The sequence below is a fragment of the Mercenaria mercenaria genome, chromosome 8 (assembly GCF_021730395.1).
Source record: "Mercenaria mercenaria strain notata chromosome 8, MADL_Memer_1, whole genome shotgun sequence".
NCBI classification, from domain to species: domain Eukaryota; kingdom Metazoa; phylum Mollusca; class Bivalvia; order Venerida; family Veneridae; genus Mercenaria; species Mercenaria mercenaria.
Window position 1 is genome coordinate 18,221,632 of NC_069368.1, and position 16,003 is coordinate 18,237,634.

The 16,003-nt window shown below is 36.7% G+C and overlaps 1 protein-coding gene across 1 annotated transcript in view; it reads right to left on the reverse strand.

Moving 5' to 3' along the window:
* Positions 1-128: 128 nt before the first annotated feature.
* Positions 129-16,003, reverse strand: part of LOC123565483 (conserved oligomeric Golgi complex subunit 1-like) — a 38,555-nt gene continuing 22,680 nt past the window's right edge. Inside the window, exons 22-28 of the mRNA XM_053549473.1 lie at positions 15,039-15,132; positions 12,353-12,430; positions 11,932-12,008; positions 4,771-4,948; positions 4,031-4,162; positions 3,596-3,796; positions 129-1,175 (exon numbers count right to left, since the gene is read on the reverse strand). Coding sequence (XP_053405448.1) covers positions 1,017-1,175; positions 3,596-3,796; positions 4,031-4,162; positions 4,771-4,948; positions 11,932-12,008; positions 12,353-12,430; positions 15,039-15,132 — 919 coding nt within the window. The 3' untranslated portion in view covers positions 129-1,016. The remainder of the gene's footprint in view (positions 1,176-3,595; positions 3,797-4,030; positions 4,163-4,770; positions 4,949-11,931; positions 12,009-12,352; positions 12,431-15,038; positions 15,133-16,003) is intronic.

The window sequence follows — 16,003 nt, forward strand, 5'->3', positions numbered from 1 at the left end:
AAAAAAGGGAAATTAGTGATTGGGGTTCACTTCTGTTATTTTGGCATTAAAATCGGGCACACTTTATTTTATCAATATAACAACAAAGTAAGCGTTACACCAATGAGAACAAACATACAAAAACAAGATTATCATAATAATTTATTCACTTTACATAGAGAAAAACCAATGATTTTAATTTCCCACTTGTACATAGAAATAGTCCTCTACTGTGAAACCAAACTGTCGAGATAAATCACGATATTGATTTATGAAACCCAGCAGAAATACTGACAAAATCATCCCTCTCAATAAACACTGGAAAAATGCATTAAGTTATTTTATGAATATTAAAAACATAAAACTTTATTAATCACAGTGCTTAATGGAGTTGAATTTTGTATCTTTAAAACAAAAAAAAATTCCAGTACCATGAAATTGTGGGTTAAAGCTCTGTTTTCTATGTCAAATTACGAGTTTACATTAACTTCAGACACCACTTGTGAATATACACATATCTTAACCATTTTTATCACAGATCGTTTTGTACCATATATTTTAGTTTTTCAAAATCAGTTTACAGCACTGTCCCTTTCTGAAGTTTCACTGTAGCATGACTCATAATAATTACTGGTTATAACAACTGAGACATGTATAAAATAAATAAAATCAAATATGTATATATCAACTCGAGTTCCAGCTATAAACGGCATTCTCTGTCTACAATGTCCCAACTATACAATAAACACCAGAGTACTGTGATAACAGTTAGTGATATGCTCCTTTATACACTTTATACAACTGAAACAAGACTTTAAAATGCATATTCATTCAAAAACACTATCACGAGTTCAACAGAACAAAAATTAAGCTTGCACAAGAAAAACTTGGGGAAACCAAGGTTGTGCAAAGTACTGGTACCTCAGCAATTCAACTCTTGTACCAGTCAAGTCTAGTTTTATAGACATGGATGGCACTATGATTTATGTTTCAACTTTTGTACCAGTGAAGTGTTGTTTTTATAGTCAGGCAGGCACTTATGATTTATGTGCTATGTTAGAGAACCAGTTAGATATGTCTGACATGCTGCCTATACGATCATAGAAAGAAGAACTGGAATTCATTTTCTGCTGCACATTGTGTGGAAGAACTGCTGCCGCAGTCTCTGTCAAGGTGGGACCACTCGTCTCACTACCCTGTAATATACAAAACAAGACATTTTATGGCTACGAAAATAAATAAACTTATATTATGCACAGAAAACTCTGTACACTGACTAAACCTGCAAAAACTTATGAATAGGTGATTTATTCAGTCACATTATACAATTTGTTTCTACTAGTATACTCAATATCTCAACCTGACTGAAGAAAGCTTTAAGATTATTACAACCACTTTTTCCCCTCCCAATTACCACTCCCACTCAACCTAAACTTTTCACTTTTTTCCTTAGTACCATCCCCAACCCATCAGCACACTACTGAGTTCCCTCCCTATTACCACTTTCCACTCCCTACATTCTACAGTTTCCTCTCTTATACCACAGGCCTACCCCTCTTCCACACTCTTGGGAGTTCCCTCCCTTTTACCACTTCCCACTCCCTACATTCTACATTCTTTCCTCTCTTATACCACTGGCCTACCCCTCTTCCACACTCTTGGAGTTCCCTCCCTTTTACCACTTCCCACTCCCTACATTCTACATTCTTTCCTCTCTTATACCACTGGCCTACCCCTCTTCCACACTCCTGGAGTTCCCTCCCTTTTACCACTTTCCACTCCCTATATTCTACATTCTTTCCTCTCTTATACCACAGGCCTACCCCTCTTCCACACTCTTGGAGTTCCCTCTCTTTTACCACTTTCCACTCCCTACATTTTACAGTTTCCTCTCTTATACCACTGGCCTACCCATCTTCCACACTCTTTGGCATTCCCTCCCTATTACCACTTTCCACTCCCTACATTCTACAGTTTCCTCTCTTATACCACAGGCCTACTCCTCTTCCACACTCTTGGGCGTTCCCTCCCTATTACCACTTTCCACTCCCTACATTCTACAATTTCCTCTCTTATACCACAGGCCTAACCCTCTTCCACACTCTTGGGAGTTCCCTCCCTATTACCACTTTCCACTCCCTACATTCTACAGTTTCTTCTCTTATACCACAGGCCTACCCCTCTTCCACACTCTTGGGAGTTCCCTCCCTATTACCACTTTCCACTCCCTACATTCTACAGTTTCCTCTCTTATACCACAGGCCTATCCCTCTTCCACACTCTTGGGAGTTCCCTCCCTATTACCACTTTCCACTCCCTACATTCTACAGTTTCTTCTCTTATACCACAGGCCTACCCCTCTTCCACACTCTTGGGATTCCCTCCCTATTACCACTTTCCACTCCCTACATTCTACAGTTTCCTCTCTTATACCACAGGCCTACCCATCTTCCACACTCTTGGAGTTCCCTCCCTATTACCACTTTCCACTCCCTACATTCTACAGTTTCCTCTCTTATACCACAGGCCTACCCCTCTTCCACACTCTTGGGAGTTCCCTCCCTATTACCACTTTCCACTCCCTACATTCTACAGTTTCCTCTCTTATACCACAGGCCTACCCATCTTCCACACTCTTGTGAGTTCCCTCCCTATTACCACTTTCCACTCCCTACATTCTACAGTTTCCTCTCTTATACCACAGGCCTACCCCTCTTCCACACTCTTGGGAGTTCCCTCCCTATTACCACTTTCCACTCCCTACATTCTACAGTTTCCTCTCTTATACCACAGGCCTACCCCTCTTCCACACTCTTAGAGTTCCCTCCCTTTTACAATTCCCCTCATCATAAAGAAAAGAAACCTCCATTACTCAAATGTTTGCATGTACGAAGTATTTTTTTTTTTGCAAACAAGATCTAAATTATTTTAAACCAGGTTTAGATTCTTAGTGCATGATATCTTACCCTTACTGACTAGCAAGCCATTCAATGTGTTTTATTACTTTACATCAAACAAACTTTCATATTTATTTTCTTATTAATTATTAAGTTTTGACATTAGTCGAACAAAATTAATTGTAGAACTGTCAATCACCCAAACTATAGATTGGCAATTTAAATAAGAAGGAGTTGGGATGTTATATATCTGTTACAGTGTCTTAACCTCAGACAACCGATAGCCTATGTAAATAAAATCTTAAATCGAATTTCCATTATAATATTACCCTTGCTTGTATGAAATAAGACACAATAGTTACACATGTGATACAAAGCTGACTTAAAAGGTAACAAGAATGACTGATCTCAACAATATCTTACCAACATTAGTGCCCCCGTGTGCACACAGGTATCAAACATATCTGAATTTTCTCAATACGCATGCTTAAACTAATATCCTGATATGGGAAAGTACAGTCGAACTTTGTTCGCTCAAAATCAATGGGACAAGCAAAACATGCTCGAGTTATCTGTAGTTCGAGTCATCCAAAAAATATACATTATACAGATATTTTACCAGAACCTGACAATGAGTTTGAGTGAAGGGTGGCGTACAAATTATCTGAGTTCCAGCAAACCAAATTTGACTGTACATGGTCAGCCCAAACAGATCTTACCCTATATAATGTCTGACTGATCACAGGTTGCGGTACCCCCATTCTAGACTGCTGTACACTGAGTGGAAGCAGTGAGAACCGGCTGTGACACGTAGATAACATGAGAACATTATGCTGCTCTTGCTGTGAGCTGGGAGCCGGCCGTGTCGTCAGTCCATACAATCCTGACTTATCCAAACTCGTTAATCCACCGAGCAACACCTAAAAGAAAATTGTTGAAACTGTTAATAGTAGAAAAGGAACTGTAAAATGTTGTGATCATGCATTATTTCATGTTGGCAGGTACTTGAAAATGCAGCTCTCTGACTGGACAATTAGAATTCTTGATGTCATTTTAAAATAATGAACAGTTTAACCTGAACCAAAGCATTTAATTCAAGTGGCCTGAAAAGAACAGATTAATCAGAACCTAATGTAAATTTTACTTTAACTTACAGCAGATCTTTGAAGAACTTTTGTCAAATTTCCCTGTATAAATGGAGAGAAAACATCAAGATCAAACGGGTCCACAATCTCCTCCAGCTTTGTCAAAACTTCCTCTACCTTCTTCTGGTACTTCTTACTCTCCTGAAAACAGATAATACTTCACTTAGATTTACAAACAATTCAATCATTTCATTATTATGAACATAGTGCAAGAAATACAAAATATAAAAGGCTGTTGAATAATAATATTCTGATGAAATTTCCTGAGGCTTGAAGTCTACTTCAACAGGGAATAGTGACTCTATCCTGGTTGTATTTTTAAGGCTCATGTAGCTTTAAAATCTTTGGAATCATTTATGTGATCTCTTGTGGTTTTCTGCAGCCAGGAAAGCCTTATCTGGGCAAAATTCAACTGAAATGTGTGCTTACTTCAAGGACTTGTTGATTTGGGAACTCAGTATATGTTATATAGTGTCAAACAGGACTAGACATTTCGGTTTCACATCTCATTTACATCAAATAAAAAATCTGTGGTATGGAATCAAAACATTTACGCCTGCTAGAATCTCAGAGATACAGCAAAACCAAGTGCACAGACCCTATAGTTGCCTCTTATGACAAAGCATTGGTAAAACAGTGGTTCCAATTCTGTTTGTATAAAAGTTGCCACACAACCACACAGAACAGCAATAAACTGAATATTTAGCACTTTCGAACATTGACTAACCCTAACATATAAATGATCTCACCTGACTATCATCTTTTCTAGGTATGATCATACGGAGGAACTTCACATCAAATATGAGCTGAAGTGCCCTCTGTTGATTCAGACAATGTTCCTGTGTTTGTGTAGACTGGTCTAACACATCCCTGTATGTGCTGATGATACCATCTGATAGACCACACACCAGGTGTTCCAGAACACTCCTATATCAATCATATATCAATTACTATGATTGATAGACAGCTATAGAACAGCTCGTAAAAGGGCAGTAAACAAAATTCAGGAAAAATGATAAAACTTGCTCATAACTATATTGAAACTTTCACACGCAAACTTACATACACGCAAATTTACTCATACATATATAGAAACTTACTCATATAAAAAATAAGGAAAATTACTCATAACTATTAAAGCCCCAACTTTTACTACCCTGGCAGTAAGTTTTGTAGGAGGAGCCTATCAAATAACAAGGCTACTCTAGACTGTCTGTCAGCTAAAAATAGCTCACTTTCAATGATTCACAAGCAAATGTAAACAATGGTCAGTTGAAGAAGAAATATGAACTTACATGTTTTGATGATTATAAATTAATATTATACATATTTTGTGCATGCATATCAATATCATTGTTATGAAAAATTGAGTTGAGACTAGCATTCCTGATTTTTAAACTTCTTATTAATGTAAATTGAACAGTGAAACTCAAAATCAAACATTCATTTAACTTTTCTGTCATTGCTGGCAGGTCCATTAATTGAGATAATGTAGCAATAAATGCAGAAATAATAAACTATTTAAGTCTGAGATGTAGAACAATGCACAAAAATTAGCAAGTGTTGCTGTGATAAGGTCTAATAACAAGAGCACCGCCTTGCGGGTGCTGACGCTCATCTGATTTTTTTTGTATAATAGAAATATTGTCCTACCCATGATTTTCTAAGTCTAAAAAGGGCCATCATTCTTGCAAAAAGCAGGATAGAGTTATGTTTCTTGATGTACAGTGTCCACTTATGATTGTGAAAAACTGTTGCAAGTTTTAAAGCAATAGCTTTGATAGTTTATGAGAAAAGTTGCCTTAAACATAATACTCAACCAAGAAAATGATTTTCTAAGTCCAAAAGGGGCAATAATTATTGCAAAAAGCAGGATGGAGTTATGTTGCTTGCTGTACAGGGTCAGCTTATGATGGTGAACAAGTGTTGCAAGTTTCAAAGCAATAGCTTTTATAGTTTAAGAGAAAAAGTTGACCTAAACATAAAACTTAACCAAGAAATCTGATATTTTCTAAGTCCAAAAGGGGCCATAAATCTTGCAAAAGCAGGATGGAGTTATGTTTCTTGCTGTACAGGGTCAGCTTATGATGGTGAACAAGTGTTGCAAGTTTTAAAGCAATAGCTTTGATAGTTTAGGATAAAAGCTGACCTAAACATAAAACTTAACCAAGAAAACTGATTTTCTAAGTCCAAAAGGGGCAATAATTCTTGCAAAAAGCAAGATGGAGTTATGTTTCTTGATGTACAGGGTCTGCTTATGATGGTGAACAAGTATTCCAAGTTTCAAAGCAATAGCTTTGATAGTTTAGGAGAAAAGTTGACCTAAACATAAAACTTAACCAAGAAATCTGATATTTTCTAAGTACAAAAGGGGCCATAAATCTTGCAAAAAGCAAGATGGAGTTATGTTTCTTGCTATACAGGGTCAGCTTATGATGGTGAACAAGTGTTGCAAGTTTCAAAGCAATAGCTTTGATAGTTTAGGAGAAAAGCTGACCTAAACATAAAACTTAACCAGGCAACGCCGACGCCGACGCCGACAACCGCTCAAGTGATGACAATAACTCATCATTTTTTTTCAAAAAATCAGATGAGCTAAAAATGATAAGCTATCTGAAATAATTTATCATTGTATGTCTGTTATTTAGTTCCCCTATATCTTTAAAACATTTTTTAATATAAATTATTTCTTTAAAATAATTTCATTTATTTCTGGAGAAATAAGTTTGTTAGTTGCTAAGGAATCGGGATTAATCAGCCTTTATCATTCAGTTGAACTGGTTCTCGTTTTGTCAATACAGTACTGATGTGCATGTTCAGCGAGTCGAGAACACATCCAATTGTTCAATATAAAAGCAAAAAGCCCGTGCAGATTTTTCACATTGCATCTGAAAGGGCGAATAGACCGTTATTATAAACTGACTGACAGATTTCTCACTGTTCTTTTACACGTCGTTCGGTAAAGATAAACTTACCCTCCCGCCACACCCCTATAGTTGCTAATGTAGTAATTTTTATGGTTAACTTAGTTTTTGGTGAAAGACCTGACATTCTGGAGAAATTTGTATCAGATTTGCTGCTTTTTGTATTATACTTTCAGGGTACAGATTTCTTATATGGCATTTACTGAAGTTGTCAGTGAGCTGGTAGTGCAACACTGTGAATTCTCCGATATCCCAATTATAATCATACTCAAAGAAGTTACGAATGAATGTTCTGTTATAGAAGCCAAGTCGAAGGAACTTCAAAGTACCGTAGATACTTCCTGGAAATGAACTTTTGGATTGTTCCCGATTTATGGAATTCAGGTGTATTGTGTTCATAAATAACAGCATTCGTTGGAATGTTTTAACTGGAACTGTTGGCTTTTTTTTTTAGGATATCGGAAATTAAATTAATGTTTAAGACATTCTCTTTAAAAGGAATATATAGGAAAAGAAATTACATGAACTTGTGTATTACATTAGCTTAGTCATTTTCATTTATATCTTAACTTCTGTATATATGATAAGGCTCACTGACAGTTATTTCTGTGATAAGTAACTTTTATGAATGGGTAATTATACCTTAAATGTTAGGATTGTCGCTCATATAATGTTGAATAGGGGATCAGGCAAGATATCGAGTTAATTGGATTGCTAAACAATATCCCGTTGGGCGTTTTTTCATTGTTTTGTGGCGATTTATACGGTAGACGCCGAACTAGAGATATATCTATGCGTTTGGTGTGATGAATTTTATTCAAAACAGTTCAGTGTAATTAGTGTTGTCGTCTTTCAGTTATGGACACGGTCCGCTCAGTTTTGTGAAACTATGTATGCCTTTATCGGGGCCTATCACAAAGACATTGTTGTCTTAAACAGTACACCAAAGGTTGTTCATTGCAAAAGATGCACTTTGCTATTTAAGGTTGGTTGACCTGAAGTTGCTTCGGGTCACTAGGTTTTCGTCCTTATAGTACTGGCGAATCCTAGATTGCATTGCGTTGCGTTGCTTGCTTGTGAAGTGGTTGTAGTGTACCACTATAGGCTCTGGTGATGCCTAGGTTGCTTTGCCTTTTGCGTAGTGAAGCTTCTGTAGTGAATAACTACAGTATTAGTGAAGCATATGTTGTGTTGCATTTTTGCTAAGTGAAAACACTTCGTCTGTGGTGCATCACTGGTGATGCCTAGATTGTTTTGCGAAAAGAAGTGTTTGTAATGCATCACTATGGTACTGGTGAGCTCAGGTTGCATTCCGTTGTCCGTAGTGCTTCACTGTAGTGTTGGTGATGCCTATGTTGCGTTGTTTCTTGCGATTTGAAGTGCCTGTAATGCTTCACAATGGTACTGGTGAGGCCCTGGTTGCATTCCGTTGTCTGTCCGTTGTCTGTAATGCTTCACTATAAAGTTGGTGATGTTGCGTTGCGTCTTGCAAGGTGAAGTGTCTGGAGTGCGTCAGTTGGTGTTTTGTGTGGTAGGCCCAGTCAGTCCGTTTTTTAGTTTTACTGGCTGAAGCATTGGGCTGTCTCATAAATATTTAACGCGTGTCGTTTTTCGTGGACAATAATGCCAATATTGTCGTTCTTGTTTTTAGCACAGACATATATTAAACAGCTTTCTAGCACTGAGTGTTTGGCGGTAGCCCTTGACTTGCTTCGTGGCATCGTTTTGGTGCGGAGCCGTGGTTAGCTGAGGTCTACTGTCATACATTCGGGTGTGGTCCGTGTGCTGGGTGTCGTCTGCGGTTTTTAGGGGTCATCGCATCGCGTGTTGTCTCATGCTTGCGCCTGGTCTCCTCTCGCTTGAAGATAGAGCGGCCAAAAACATGCCAACTTAACTTTTCAATGTTTTCTCAGATCTGTTGATGCATTTACCTTAGCAGATGTAGAATATATTAATTTAGAAATCAAGAATTTTATGTCATTTGTTCGTCATAATGTGTTATATGATTTTACAAGAGATCACAGAGTGATCTTGGCGCCCACCAATGTGCCATTTTTGAGTGTTCCAAATTTCTAGACTTATTGACTAGCTCAAGGTCAAATTTTATTTCCGTACACAACACTGTGCATGTGGTCCAAATTCAAAAGCTGTCGCTTGAGAAATGTGAAAGTACGTCACTAGGTCAATGTCAAGGTCAAAGTTTGTTTTGGTACACAATCCTATGCATGTGGTCTAAATTTGAAGCCTGTAGCTACAGAAATGTGAAAGTAGGTCACTAGGTCAATCTTAAGGTCAAAGTTCATTTCGGTACACAAAACTATGCAAGTGGTCTAAATTTGAAGGCTGTAGCTTGAGAAATGTAAAAGTAGGTCACTAGGTCAAAATCAAGGTCAAATTTTATTTTGGAATACAAAACTATGCATGTGGTCCAAATTTGAAGCCTGTACCTTAAAAATGTGAAAGTAGGTCACTAGGTCAATATAAAGGTCAAAGTTCATTTTAGTACACAAAACTATGCAAGTGGTCCAGATTTGAAAGCTGTAGCTTGAAAAATGTAAAAGTAGGTCACTAGGTCAAAATCAAGGTCAAATTTTATTTCGGAATACAAAACTATGCATGTGGTCCAAATTTGAAGCCTGTACCTTCAAAAATGTGAAAGTAGGTCACTAGGTCAATGTGAAGTTCAAATTTTTTTCAGTACACAAAACTATGCATGTGGTCCAAATTTGTAGAATGTAGCTTGAGAAATGTGAAAGTAGGTCACTAGGTCAAAATCAATGTCAAATTTAATTTTGAAACACGGAACTATGCATATGGTCCAAATTTGACGCCTGTACCTTCAAAAATGTGAAAGTAGGTCACTAGGTCAAAATCAAGGTCAAAGTTTTTTCCAGTGCACAAAACTATGCATGTGGCCCAAATCTGAAGGCTGTAGCTACAGAAATGTGAAAGTAGGTCACTAGGTTAAAATCAAGGTCAACTCATGTCAAGGTTCATCTTGCCACTCAAAAATATACATGTGGTCCAAATTTGAAGGTTGTAGCTACAGAAATGTGAAAGTAGGTCACTAGGTCAAAATCAAGGTCAACTCATGTCAAGGTTCATCTTGCCACTCAAAAATATACATGTGGTCCAAATTTGAAGGCTGTAGCTACAGAAATGTGAAAGTAGGTCACTAGGTCAAAATCAAGGTCAACTCATGTCAAGGTTCATCTTGCCCCTTAAAAATATACATGTGGTCCAGATTTGAATGTTGTAGTTATTGACAAGAACATTTTAAAAGCTTTTCCCTATATAAGTCTATATGAACCATGTGACCCCCTGGGTGGGGCCATTTTTGACCCTAGGGGCATAATTTGAACAACTTGGTAGAGAACCACTAGATGATGCTACATTACAAGTATCAAAGCCCTAGGCTTTGTGGTTTGGACAAGAAGATTTTCAAAGTTTTTCCCTATATAAGTCTATGTAAACCATATGACCCCCAGGGCGGGGCCATATTTGACCCTAGGGGTATAATTTGAACAATCTTAGTTGAAGACCACTAGATGATGTCACATATAAAATATCAAAGCCCTTGACCCTGTGGTTTTGGACAAGAGGTTTTTCAAAGTTTTTCCCTATATAAGTCTATATAAACCATGTGACCCCCAGGGCGGGGCCATATTTGACCCCAGAGAAATAATTTGAACAATCTTGGTAGAGGACCACTAGATGATGCTTCAAACCAAATATCAAAGCCCTAGGCTCTGTGGTTTTGGACAAGAAGGTTTTCAAAGTTTTTCCCTATATAAATCTATGTAAAATATAGAAATAAACAAAGGGCCATAACTCACTCATAAATTGTTGAACCAGTCTGATTTTCAGGGGGACACAACTAGGGTACCAATACATCATTCTGACAAGGTTTGGTCAAAATCCCCCCAGTAGTTTCTGAGGAGATGCGATAACGAGAAATTGTTAACGGACGGACGGACGGACGGACCACGGACGCAGAGTGATTTTAATAGCCCACCATCTGATGATGGTGGGCTAAAAATATTTAACAGTACAACAATGAGGTAAATAAAAGACATAGAATGGTACATGTTCTTATTTTATTTCGAGTAATATGAAATAAATAACACATAAAAATATAACTGCAGAAATGATTTTGATATTCTATTCAGTTTAAATTTCTGGATAAGTTTTACAATGCACTCTAGGTGTTAATTCCATTGATACATCAAGCCTTCTGCTGATCAAGTTTGTTGATAAAATTAACCACGTGGGAATTGTTTACATTCTCTGTTTCTCTAGGGTCCATGACCTCATTAGCTCCTCCCGGCAAATTCAAAGTTTTGGCAGTTAGGTTTAAATAATTTTTTGAAACTATACTTCACAATTTTTTGTTTTAAAAAATAAAAACACCAATTGATAAAGAATGTTTCAATGTGTATTTATGCAATTTTTCATAACTTTTTATTCAGTAGTTTATTTAAAATTTTGAAAAAGGGCTCTCTGATGTGAAACATGCATAATTTATATAAAAACCTGCCCCAGCGCCATCTTCTGGCTTTTATATGGCAGTTGGGGGTTTAAGAACCTTACTCATAAATACATACATATAGAAACTAACTATATGGAAACTAACTCATACATTTATGGAAACTAACACATACAAATATGGAAACTAACTCATATATTTATGGAAACTTGCTTATACACATACGGAAACTGACTCATACATGTATGAGAACTTACTCCTATATTCAATAATATGCAGAGTTTTAGAAGTTTTGTTCAGCATATATAAATATCATATAATTTATATAAACTTGGAATTTGGAAATTTTTTATACAAACAATTCTGGTGCATTCTTCTTCATCCAGATTTTTACTTATAGAAGACTGAAAAAAAACTTTTAAAAGTTTTTGGTTAAACAGTCACTGCAAACACTGAGGGATCAGATCACTGTCCATAAAGTATAAATAAAAATGTTGTACCTGGCAACAGCATGTCCACCAATGTTGTTTAAATCATTACACAGACTATACAACAGAGACATCAGGTACCAGGAGGCCTGCAATATCAACATGTTACATTCTAATACTGTGAAAATCAGTTAACCTTTAGCCTGCTGGCGGCAAGTGATTCTGCCTTAGTGACCAGTGCAGACCAAGATCAGCCTGCACATCCGGCTCTAATGGCCACTAAAAATTTGAAATGAGATTAACAACTTTCAGACTATTTTAAGCTGTGAACAAAGACCAACTGCACATAAAGACTGCACTCTAATGCATTGTCATTTTATACATAATAAATAAGAAATTGGATTTATAATATTATGTGTGACCATGTAACAGTAAGTTTACCTGCATGAGTACCAATATTTTAGATGTTTGACCATATAAACAGTAAATGTACCTGCATGGGAACCGATATTTTAGATGTGATTTTCTTGCCGTCCTCTGTCTCCTCCTCAATAGAAACCTCGTCCCATTTCTGTAATATTATCATCAATTTAATTATGGTAATACTGGGCTTATATTTTTGTACCTTTACTGTCAAGGAAGATTCAAGCTTATTTAACTGAACCCTCATATTTTAAAATTTCACGATACATTAAGAAATGAGCAAATAATAAAGATAGAGTTGTGTGCTTGACTTTTTACTAGACTTACATCAAAAATTGACCTAAAGCAAGTTTTCAGACTGGAAGGCTATGGAAAAAAAATCACAATTTTGATGAATTTCGGAAGTAGAAAATTTTCCTCAAAGCAGATTTTAATAAAACGCCTCACCGTCATAATTAAACACACTGTCTGATACAAAGTCAAATGAAATGTGCTTGCCCGAGTGCGTAGTTTCTAGATATTTGCCCATGATAAAAGAGGTCCACAAATTTCAAGCTATTTAAAAATTTTCATGTGTTGACATTTTTATTATTGTATTCTATCTTTAGAATACCATTTTTATAAATTGTCCTATGTGTTGCCAATAATTCATAGCATGATTTTCATTTCAGTATGCTAGGTCAAGATTTTCTGGATAAATGACACTACCCCATTACTCCTGGTTTATCAAACACACAGAAATAGCTAAACAGAAACAAGAGCACCACCTACAGGTGCCATTGCTCCTCTGCAAGTGCTGGTCAGTATGTTAGAAAAGTGTTAAAGTTCAGAATTTCTAAGTACAAAAAGGGCCATAATTCTGACAAAATGTAGGTTAGAGTTATGGTTCTTGACCTACACAGTCATCTAATGATGATAAACAAGTGTGCAATTTTTCAAAGCTGTAGCTCTTATCGTTTTTGAGAAAAGAAGGACCTAAACAAAACAAGAGGGCCATGATGGCCCTATATTGCTCACCTGAGTTAAATTGCTTGCTTGAACAAATTTCTTTGCTAAAGCTTCAAAAACAAGAAAGTAGGTCAGCAGGTCATATTCATGGTCACTGAAAGTCATTTTTAAGATTGGTGTGCAAAACTGTACATGTCATCCAAATTTCAAGGCTGTATCTTTAAAAACAAGAAAGTAGGTCAGTAGGTCAAGGTCACAGTCCGGTGACACCTTATCATTTGGGGTCATCTGGTAAATATAGTTTAACAGTCTAGGAAATATGATCTGATAATTTTTGAAGCATTTTTCCTATATAACTCATATATCAAGTGACCCCCTGGGGCGGGGCCTCTTTTCACCCCAGGGGCATAATTCGAACAATCTTGTCAGAGATACTAGGCAATAATACATACAAAATATCAAAGACATAGGCCTTGAACTTTAAGACAAGAAGATTTTCCTATATAAGACTATGTAAAACTTGGGACCCCCAGGGCAGTGCCATAATTTGAATAATCTTGGTAGAGGACTACTAGGCAATGCAACATACCAAATATCAAAAGCCTATGCCTTGCAATTTCAGACAAGAAGTTTTTTTTAAAGTTTTTTCCTATATATGTCTATGGAAAACTATGGACCCCCATGGCAGGGCCTCTTTTCACCCCAGGGTAATAATTTTAACAACCTAAGTGAGAACCACAAGGCAATGCTACATACCAAATATCAAAAGCCTAGGTCTTGTGGTTTCAAACAAGATTTTTGAAGTTTTTTTTCCTTTACAAGTCTATCTAAACCATGTGACCCCCCGGGCAGGGCCATATTTCAACCTGGGGGGGCGGGGTCATTTGAACAATCTTGGTAGAGGCCGCTTATATGATGCTACATACAAAATATCAAAGCCCTTGGCCCTTTTGTTTTTGAGAAGAAGATTTTCGAAGTTTTTCCCTATATAAGTCTATAGAAACAATGTGACCCCCAGGGCAGGGCAATATTATAACCTAGGGGGATAATTTGAACAATCTTGGTAGAGGCCAACTAGATGATGCAACATACTAAATATCAAAGCCCTAAGCCTTATGGTTTTGGACGAGAAGATTTTCAAAGTTTTCCCTATATAAGTCTATATAAACAATGTGACTCCCGGGTGGGGCCATATTTGACCTTAGGGGAATAATTTGAAAAATCTTTGTAGAGGCCCACTAGATGATGCCACATAACAAATATCAAAGCCCTAGGCCTTGTGGTTTTGGACAAAAAGATTTTTGAAGTTTTTCCTTTCGGTTGCCATGGCAACCAGAGTTCTGTATGGAATTCAATTCTTTGAACAGTTTTTAAAGAAGACCATCCAAGGATCATCCCTGTGAAGTTTCATCAAAATTTGCCTAGTGGTTTAGGAGGAGATGTTGTTTAAAGGAAAGTGTGGACAGACAGACGCCAGACAGTGAGTGATCACAATAGCTCACCCTGAGTCTTTGGCTCAGGTGAGCTAAAAATTAACCAAGAAACTCAAACTTTCTAAGTACCATATTTTGGAAAAAGGCAAATCAGAGTTATGGTTCTTGGCCTACTAAGTCATCTAATGATGACAAACAAGTGTGCAAAGTTTCAAAGCTGCAGCTCTTATGGTTTTTGAGAAAAGGTGGACCTAAACAAAAAATTTAACCAAGTCCAATGCTCAAGTGACCACAATACCTCATAGATTTTTTTCAAAAATCAGATGAGCTAAAAATCCAACAGGTTAAAGCATTTGAAGAGATAAGAATACTAACAGAACAAGTTGCAGCAAGATGAGCTGGGGTTTCAGCACTGACTGCAGTTGTGAACTGTCTCAGTCCCACCTCTATCACATGGTCTATCCATAACCTGAAACACACAAAACCAAGATTAATATCTTACAAAAATATTACGAAAAATGTGATGTGTAAATTATAATATAGGCATAACATGTCTTTATTTTGCCCCAGTCCTGCTTTGATATCAGATTAGACCATCTTATCTATGGCCCGTTTGATTTGATGCACCTGGTGTTGGTTCTGAACACATGTGTTTTGAACCAATGTTTCAAGTGCAGAACTTAGGTCATATAAGATCTTTGCAAAGCAAAAATAAGACAAAATGCAATATACTGTAATCATAGGTTTAAAACTGTGCTTTTCTGCTTTGACTCATGAAATAGGTGCAAAATGATTTTTAAAACCATCTTCCAAAGTTTCAAAGCTATATCTGTTATAATTTATTGAAAAATTGTCATTTTTGTGAATTTTCAAAGGCTGATTTCTTCAAGGTCAATGTCACTAGGGGGCCAGGACTCACTGTAGGGATGTAAAATGATTTTTTGAACCATCCTACAATGTTTCAAAGCAATATGACATTGTGCAATGGTTTTTGAGAAATTGTCATTTTTGTGAATTTTCAATGGCATCAAATATTTTTTAACAAGAGGGCCATGATGGCCCTATATCGCTCACCTGTTATCATTGCACTTGAGGACAAGAAGGTCCTCAGTAAAAATATTTAAGTCCAAAACAAGGGAAAAACAAGGGAAGAAATTTAACCAAAAAGAAAAAACAATTCTTACAAGGTACAGATCTGTCCCAAAAAGCACCTAAAAATTGGAGGTACCATCCATTTGTACCACAGAAAAGTAGTCTCCGGGTTTTTCCCTACGGCCAATAATAAAAAAAATTACTAAAAAAAAGCTATTTACAAATAACATAAAAGGGAAGTAATTAAA